Below are 9144 nucleotides of genomic sequence, written 5' to 3' on the forward strand. Positions count from 1 at the left end.
TGAGAACAGCAAGTAGTCCATGATGGTGTTTTCATTCAAAGAGTCTTTCCTCCCTCTCAGGCTCTTAGGGCAAATGGCTGCTGTGCAAGATGCATTACAGACAGTGTACACCATACTGAATAAACAGGTCAAATTTATAAACTTGTCTCCTGAACCCTCCCCCAAAAGAGGACTCAAGTAAGCTGAAGAGGAGAAAATGAGAGTGTCCACGACAGGGGTCCCCAGCAATGCTCCCTCTAAGCTGTGGAGTCTTGTGAGCACAAATTCTACTTGTGAGCGAGCGATTTAGCTGCTGCATAAATTAGTTTGCTCTGACGCCCTCCTTCCTGAGCGGAGACAAAAATGTGTGAGCTGGAGGCTAAAAAACTGTGAGCTGGCTCACACTAACTCAGCTTAGAGGGAACACTGGTCCCCAGCATGGTGCCCATGGATACCATGGCACCCACCAACACTTTACCTGGCTCCTGTCCAGTGTTTTCAGAAAGCGGGTGGGGCTCTAGCGCAGCTTCTGATTGGCTGTGCGGATAAAAATAATGTTGTTTTGGTAACTCCTGCCACTACAGTGTTGGTTTTATTCTCTCTCACTCTTCCGTTGTTTTTGTTTTTACTTTCCCCTCTTCTCACCTGCACTTGAACTTGCTCTATGTGTAGCTCCATCTCCCATGACAGTCATTTCTGATTCATTTTTAAATAGTACAGCAATATCTGGAGACTGGTGGGACTGCACCCGCACAGCCCAACAGGGGTCCAGCTGCCAATAAGGGTCATGGGATACCAGGGGATACCACAGGACTCCACCTCCACCACAGGTCTCTTGGACAGAAAGCCCAAGTCTGGCCAGTCCCATGGGGAACAGGATTCGAGGGATGAGGCTTGCAGGGCCTGTGAGGAGCTACTTAAACTCCTACAGCCCAGAGTCAAAGGATAATAGTGGGATAGCTCCTCTCTCCAGACCAGCAGCTGTGGAAGGAAGGAAGGAAGGAAGGACAACCCCCTTCCCTCCCAAAGCCTCTGCAGGGTTGAGGACATGGTATTAATTCTCTCAGGTGAAGAGGAAGCTAGTGAAGAACACCCTCCCCTGTCATACCCAAGCCAAGAATCCCTTCAGGCCACTAGCACAAGACTACCACCTCACAAGGAGATCACTCCGTGTAAGATATGCTTTTTAAAATGAACTAAACAGCTGGAGAAAACACAAACAAAGGAATTGGACAATCTAAAATTTAACTGAAAACACATGCTAATTCCATGACAGTAGTATGCTAAGTATGCAGAATGAGGCTGAATAGCAAATGCTCGGTTTCTATTAAACTACTGTCTCAGTAAACTATGCTTTTGAAGGGAGGGGTTGTAATTATATCTCACTCACAGATTATTCTGTTGACACAAGAACAAATGCAGATTTCTAGCAGACAGGGTTCAAATCATTGCAGACCCAGATCTGTACACCCACTTCCACCTTACAGTCTCCAAGTCACATAGATAGCAAATCCCAATACAGTTTCAGAAACATCCTTCAACACAGCACGTGCAGCTGTTTAGCTTGGAGGCACAAAACTTGTTGTTGGTACTAAAATCACCATATCATTGGATCTTCGCTAGAGTTTGCAGCAACATACAGTACTTGTTTTATTCAAAATAAGAAGGCTTCACAGCTGTAGCATAGCAACATGACTCAGGTTACTTTTTTCATCCTTCAAGAGATGTTGGCCATCTACCAGCAATTTTTCCTAAATGTCATTACTACCACATGTTTCATAATATATTTCCATTGACCACTGACTCTATGGTTTGAGCCCAATTTTACTGTAGATTTTTACCCCAAAACTAGAGCATCACACACACCCCGACGTCAGCGACGTGATGAGTCAATTCTGGGTGACACTGCATCATGTACAGGGGCATTTGTGGGCAGGGTTCCCCCCCGCCGCCAACCAGCTGGCCGGCAGCAGAAAGGGGCCTGCAAAAGCGGGGGGAAACCCCACCCAGACAAGGGTCTGGTAATCCTACTGGCAAGCAAGTGAGTGGGAGGACCTGACACTGCCCCCTGTGATTCTTCTATGTCCCTTGCTTCTACAATATCTATTGCCATCATTCTTGAACAAGCAGACAAAGGGATAAATCATTTATTGGTATGAAGCTTGCATATAATCATTGAATAGTTCACAGCTGTTAAGCTTGTTCAGGTAATAATTTCAGTACTAATTCTGATGTTTCAAAGAACATATTAATCCAAAATGTTTTACTGACTTCCAACCGAGATTAAATTATTTAGAAATAATAGCTTCTCTACAAGAGTTCTATCACTTGGTTTATGAGTGGGATTCACTAAAACAATCATGTTTTGTATACACAAATTCTATGATGTCTCTCTAAACTGGGAACAGACAGCATAGCAGAAAAATAGTATTACAGGAACCACAGGAGCACAAGAAGCCAACCGCAAGCATTGCTATATTTTCACATTGTTATAGTTAAAATCTTGGAAGTTTTAAGAATTGTTAATGTAAGACGCTAATAAAACATATTCAAGTCTTGCAAAATCAAACAGACATTCTATTATTGTTTTTTTTAAAGACTTCAGTTTAAAGAGAAGAATTAAGGCACTTACAAATCCATTCATGCTTCACAAAAACTCAGACTGTTAAAGCTGCCACACAGCTCAGCATTCTGATAGTTATGTTATTTAACCATCACTTACAATTTCTGCTCTATGGCTATTGGCTACCCTTTCCCTTACTTTTATGAGGTATTTTTACCCAAAGTGGCATTCCTCTTACGTCAGTTCCTTTGAATGGATATTCCATATCATTAATTTCAACATGCAACCTTAACACCTTAATATTACCCTGCACCCATGTTCAGTGTTGCACCTCAGAAAGAGAACCGGGAAGAAAATATCAAAGGAAAGTACAGCTGCATGAGACTAACACATTTTCAAGCATGATATCTACGTATGCATTACACAGTGCACAACACAGATTGGTGGCAGCTTTAATTTCCAGTTCCCATGAGTTTCTGGAGCACATGAATGTACAATTAATGTTTTCTTAAACGCAAGGATTTTTCTTCAAATTTTAAAATGTTTCCTCGTATTTAGAAGAAGCATATTTTTCTTACCTTTCCACAGAAATGAAACAATACTCATGTGAAAGATAAAAAATAAACTCCTTCAGCATTAATAATCCATTGTGTAATGTAAGCTTTTTTTTCAACTCTCAGGTTAATTTTGAGGTGTTCTCTTTGTCTTTATTCATTATTGCACTTAGTACACTACAAGAAGTGGGACCTGCGATACTCACCGGGGGGGGGAGTATTCCCCACAGCTCCCAGCCTACAGAAGGAGAAGCAGCAGCAGGTGAGCCCAGCCTTCTCCCTCCCCCCCACAGTGAGGCCTGAGTGGTTCACAGCCACCAGCCTACCAAGCTTTCTCCCTCCCCCTCCCTCCCCAGTGGCAGCGAGGCCTGAATGGCTCACAGCCGCTGGCTTTATTCCCCCCCCCATGGCAGCGGCGGCGATACCAGCCCACTACGTTTTCTCCCTCCTGAGCAGCGGCAAGGCCTGAATGGCTCACAGCCACTGGCCCACCAAGCTTTCTCCCCCCCCCAGTGGCGGCGGCGAGGCAGTTCTCAGAGCATTCCCTGCGCATGCGGAGGGAACGCTCTTTTAGTTTTGGGGGGGATTTAAGTATCCCCCTATAGTTTTTTATAGACCTCTTTGCCCCCTAGGTGCCCCTGATGTGCAGATTTAGATATCCGCACGCAGGGGGCGCCTTGGCTATTAGATATATAGATAGTGTTAGGATGCCCTCACTCCACTGTACAACAAAGCCACTGTAGTCTGTTGGTTAGCATTTTGGACTAGGACCAGGGAAACCCAGATTCAAATTCACACTTACCCATGAAGATCACTCAGTGGCCTCGGAACAGACACTCTTCCTCAAAGCATAATGATAATGTGCTGGACTGGCCAAAAAGATACAGTAATCTGCCGTACCTCACAGTAACCTTTGATACCATCACCATGGGATCCTCATTCATTCAGCCAAGACAGAAATTGGGGTACCACATCCCAGTCTTATCAGGCTCATCTTTCATTGCTGAGGGACAGCTGTTTGAGCCTGTGGTACTTGTACTAGTGGCTTTCACAAGGCTCTATTTTGTCACCCATGTCTTTTAACCTATTAAGTTTCTAGGAGGTACTGTCTAGAGATTGAATGTGCCATGGCAACAGTACAGCAGATGATACCCAACTCCTCTCTTCCTTTCTGTCTGGATCAAAGAAAGTAGTGGATCTCCTGAACAAGTAGCTAGCTGTTTTAAATGATATAAAAGGTTATACTCTAGGAACACAATGGGCATGAAGACAGTGGTGTTTTACTTTGTGGTGTGTTGAAGCTCTCAATGAAGTATCCAATTTCCTATTGTGTTTGAATAGACATCTTGCAGCTCCCAAGAATATGCAGAAATATACATACAGGAAACAATCAGCCTGCCACCAATTAAGTAATACAGCTGATCTGCTGGGGGTAGAGGGCAGGCTTTTTTCTAAACAAAGGTTGGAGCTCCGTTTATCTACTGAGTATGCACTCCAGCCTGCTAAACTGCTTGATTTTTGTGCAGCAAACTTTTACATATCTTCACTTTTCACTGAAATCCCTCTCGGTCACAAATTAAATCCGATTTATCCCCTTGAACAAGCACTAGAGTCAACCATTTCCAATACATTGTACTACCTCAAGATGAAACTAATGACTCGGTACCATGGAATATTTGACTCGTAACCTGTAAGAACAGCAACACACTACAGGGGAATTAAAATATGGATCAAAAGTACTGCCATTTGAAAAACTTTTAGAATTCACTCTTATTCTGACATAAAGGTAAAGGTAAAGGTTCCCTTGCTCGAAAGCCAGTCGAATACGACTCTAGGGTTGCGGTGCTCATCTCCGTTACAAAGCCGAAGAGCCAGCGCTGTCCAAAGACGTTTCCGTGGTCATGTGGCCGGCATGACTAAACACCAAGGCGCACGGAACGCTGTTACCTTCCCACCGAAGTGGTCCCTATTTATCTACTTGCAATTTCTTGCTTTCGAACTGCTAGGTTGGCAGGAGCTGGAACTAGAGACGGGAGCTCACCCTGTCTTGCGGCACCCGGGTCTCGAACCACTGAACTACTGACCTTCCACAGCCTGCAGTTCAGCGTCTTAACCACTTGAGCCACCGCAGCTCTCTTATTCTGACATACCGTGGGGGAAATCCCTACTAGTTTTGACAACCAGATAGGGATGTCTGAAACTGCATATTTCTTCCTGGAACTGCAGGACCATTCACTTTCCTTTTTAAGAACACCACAAATATTGTAGTGGGATTGCTGTGCCAGGTTCAACATCTGAAGCAACTCAGGACGTGCAAATCGCCATACCGACAAAAAGAAACAAACAAAAACACTATCCAATTACATTAATAGTCTGAACCTACTGAATCCCTTGAAATCTCTCAGGGGTTATCCAATATGGTCACCACATCAAGCTTATTTCTGGCAACCAGAACACGAAGCTTTTAGTATTTCTATGACCAAACCAATTAAAGCCAGCATCAACAAAAGGAGGGAGAATGCTTCATACAGACAGTGCCTCATACAGTGCTAGGATGTTTGTCCTAAGATAAAGCTTCACTGTCATGGGCTGGGAGGGAGGCACTGGACTGGAAAAGAGGCCGTAAAATAAGTTTTAATTATGTTACAGGTGCTTTTGTCCCACACGCTCAAGTAAACATAGGCTGCGGTCACACGGAACAGAAGCCACACAAGTGAGATGGAAAACAGGCGGAGTTTCCGGGAGCGATCTCACCAGCACATCTGGGAAGTGTAGCACTCCCGTGGCACAACCGAGGCTTCCAGCTGAAACTGCGTGGCAAAAAACTAGTACCTCGGAGGTACTAGTTTCCGGAAACTGCGGGGCAAGGGCGGGCGTCTGATCGCGTTTCCGGTAGCATCCGGCGCCCGCCCATGTCCCCTTGTAAATAAGGTGTTTTTTTTGTCCACGTCTCTGTGGATGCGCACACGCACCCAATGGAGCATGCGTATTCGTCGTGTACACACACACAAAAACCAGTTTGCCGTGGCGCGCGCTTCTTCGTTGCGCGCCGGCTTGTCCTGTGATCAGCACCTCTCCCTTGCCATGGAACCTCCACGGTACCTCCACACGACCTCCACGGGAGGTCTGATCGAGTAACTGCGCAGTAGTTTGCCCCAGGGCAAACAGCCACGCTTCTCCCCCACAGTTTCCTGCCCGTGTGACCAGGGCCATAGTCTCACTTTTGTTGCCTCTACAAAGAGGGTGTAGTTATTTTCAGTCTGTGGGTTGAGAAGCGAGAAGGATGAGCCTTCCTGCCTTTAAAGGGAAAAGCTAGATGGCTACCAGGTTCAGCCTAAAAATTAATAAACTTTGGATACTTTGGATGACGTACACTTCACCACAACAACACACCTATGACAATGACCAACAATTCACTAGTGCTTAATAACAAGCATGTTATCTTCAAACTATTATGCTTGCCCCACTGACATCACTCGAACCTGCATTTTTGCCAAAGACTTTATCTAAATCCAATTGTATGATTTTCTTTCCAAAAATTTGGAAGAAAAAACTTGAGTTTTTCCTTCATTTCGCTGGGATTGAAATCCAGCAATACCCTTCTGTATTAAAAAAAAAATCTGTTCATAGAAAGGCTACGTCACCTGAGACTTGAGAAAAATTAGAAAAACCCAACATATTCTTCCACTTGCACAAGCAGCATCATGAGAATTACTACAGAGGTCGACACACAGTTTTCTTACTGGTGTGTGCTTGCAGAACAGCACTAACAGCCATTTTTCTTCCACTCATGGTTTCTTAGAGCTACCCCACTGCACTAAATCCTCCTGTCAAAATTATAGTAAAATAACCAGTTTTATCATATTAAAGAGAGACATGCAAGAGGCACTGCAATCACAAGCATCCTACAGATTTTCCCCCTATTGTTATAGCATGCATCTACAAGTTGTAACAGGCTACATTTATACTCACCTGAACTTTACTTCCAATAATCTGCATGCAGTGATCAATGGAGAGTAGTGAGAGTAAAAAAAAAAAAAAGCAAGAATTAGTAAGCTGAAGCATTTCCCACAACTAGCAAAGTGCTTAGTAGTTAGTAACGATTAAAGATCTTTAATACAAGACATATAACATGTTCATAAATACAATTATCTCAGTAAACTGTAGAAGCAGAGATTTGGAAGTACACTTTAATTGTCTACATCCATAATATTTTAATGTGAAAAGAGGAAGACTTACTAGGTGATGCTATACAAATACATCAACAAAACAAAAATCATTTATTGGGCAGGCACTTTAACAGCTGCAGCCAAAATTAGGTACTGTGTATTTTCAGAATTGGTTAGGGATTCCCTACTGCAGCAAAAGCCCAGTGACAGAAGTGTTTTCATTAAATTCAAGAAAAACGTGGTGTTAAATGGCTGCCCAAAAGTTCTGCCTTAAAATTTAGATAAGATGAAATAAATCTAAATGCTGAGTTAAATGTGCCTATGAAGGTAACATGTTCCAGTTCTAGTTCTCTCTCACCCTTATAATCCCACATCCTTTCAAACTGGGGATTTGTTTTTAGACCAATTACGAGACTGAAAGGCACATGGGGGGGGGGGTTTACCTTACTGCTCTCTTTTACATTGGCACCCAAAGACTCAGTGAGAGCAATTAAATAAATAAATAAGCATCTTAAATCCAGGGCACCATGCAGAAAAAAAGAACAACAATAGGAAATGAGTAGGGAACCAGAGCAGAACCAAAGATGGGTAGCTCAAACCTGTTCAGGGCGTGCCTGTAATGAAAGACTCTGTTGGTGCCAGAACACCTTTAGCAGCACGCTGGGTGAAAGAGCCTGGCCAGTTATCGTGTTCCTAGTCAGCATGTTGGGCACTGCTAATATGCATTTGAGGCAGCTATTGCAATCTTGAAGACTTTAGATAAAGGACTAGGCCTTAGATATCTAGCCTACTGCTGGATTTAAAATCTCCCATATGAAGCAGCCCTTTCGGCAAAACCAGGCAGGGAATTAACATACAAGTCAGTGTGTCCATGCTGATGCCTAATCCCAACAATTAATGCAATTTCTCTTTATAAGGGAGAGAAATCATGTAAACAGGACAACTGGCAAACTGGCACCAAAAAGAGCAACCCAGCTATTAGTACACTATTAGTACAAAGCTGTGGAAATAGAGCCAATACATGCAGACAATTCTGAAATATACAAAATGGAGCCATTACAATGTATAACAAGAAAAGGTAAAGATAACACTGGATTATTCGTGTACCGACAAATAATGCAGACTTTCAAAGTAAGAAAAAGGGAGAGGAAGAGACCATGATGCATGCAAATGAATAGTTTTAACTGAGTACCATAAAGGGGAAAACCACTCCATGTTATTTATTAATTTCTGGGACTTCCATGGGGTTTTCCTGCTACCATCAGAAACTTTGGAATTAGGCATCAAAATGAGCACTCTAGTTAGTACAATAATTCACATACAAAGCTGTGGCAACAGAGCCAATAGATGCTTATTTGCCTGCCAGTCATGGAGAATTTCATCCTCTTGTTTTTCTCAGGCTTACAGTAGCAATCAACAGCACTGGCAAACTTTGAAAACTTCAGCATTTGATGTTTCTTTGGGCTTGTAACAGCAACCTGCTTAACCCACAGCATGCTGCTTCTTGGGAAATTTCATTTTCCATCTTGGGAACACTGAAGTTTCACCCTGATCTTGGGAACACTGAAGTTTCACCCTGATCTTGGGAACACTGAAGTTTCACCCCCATCTCAACCAACCGGACACCTACTTACACCCTAGCATTAGTTTTGTTAGTTAGAAGACACACAAACATAGAGCCACAACTCAGTTTCTTGTTAATGCATGTCTGGTATACCAATGCTGTTGCTGTGTACAAGGCGCTACAGTTCAAGACACAGTTGTGATAGTCTCCACATGTTATCTGATACATTTCTGCTGTTGGTGCAGATTCTTTCCAGCTTTCTCTTTTGTTATCTAAGAATTACTGCAGACCAGGGAACTTTCCATGGTTAGTTCA

General features: G+C 43.2%; 1 protein-coding gene across 1 annotated transcript in view; it reads right to left on the reverse strand.

The window, feature by feature from the left end:
- DIAPH2 (diaphanous related formin 2) overlaps positions 1–9144 on the reverse strand; it is a gene marked incomplete at its 3' end in the record, with an annotated part of 192240 nt that overhangs the window by 149806 nt on the left and 33290 nt on the right. The window contains exon 5 of the mRNA XM_015412100.1: positions 7069–7089. Within this exon, the coding sequence (XP_015267586.1) occupies positions 7069–7089 (21 nt within the window). The remainder of the gene's footprint in view (positions 1–7068; positions 7090–9144) is intronic.

This window comes from Gekko japonicus, unplaced genomic scaffold (assembly GCF_001447785.1).
Source record: "Gekko japonicus isolate JY-2015 unplaced genomic scaffold, Gekko_japonicus_V1.1 scaffold1575, whole genome shotgun sequence".
Lineage (NCBI taxonomy): Eukaryota > Metazoa > Chordata > Lepidosauria > Squamata > Gekkonidae > Gekko > Gekko japonicus.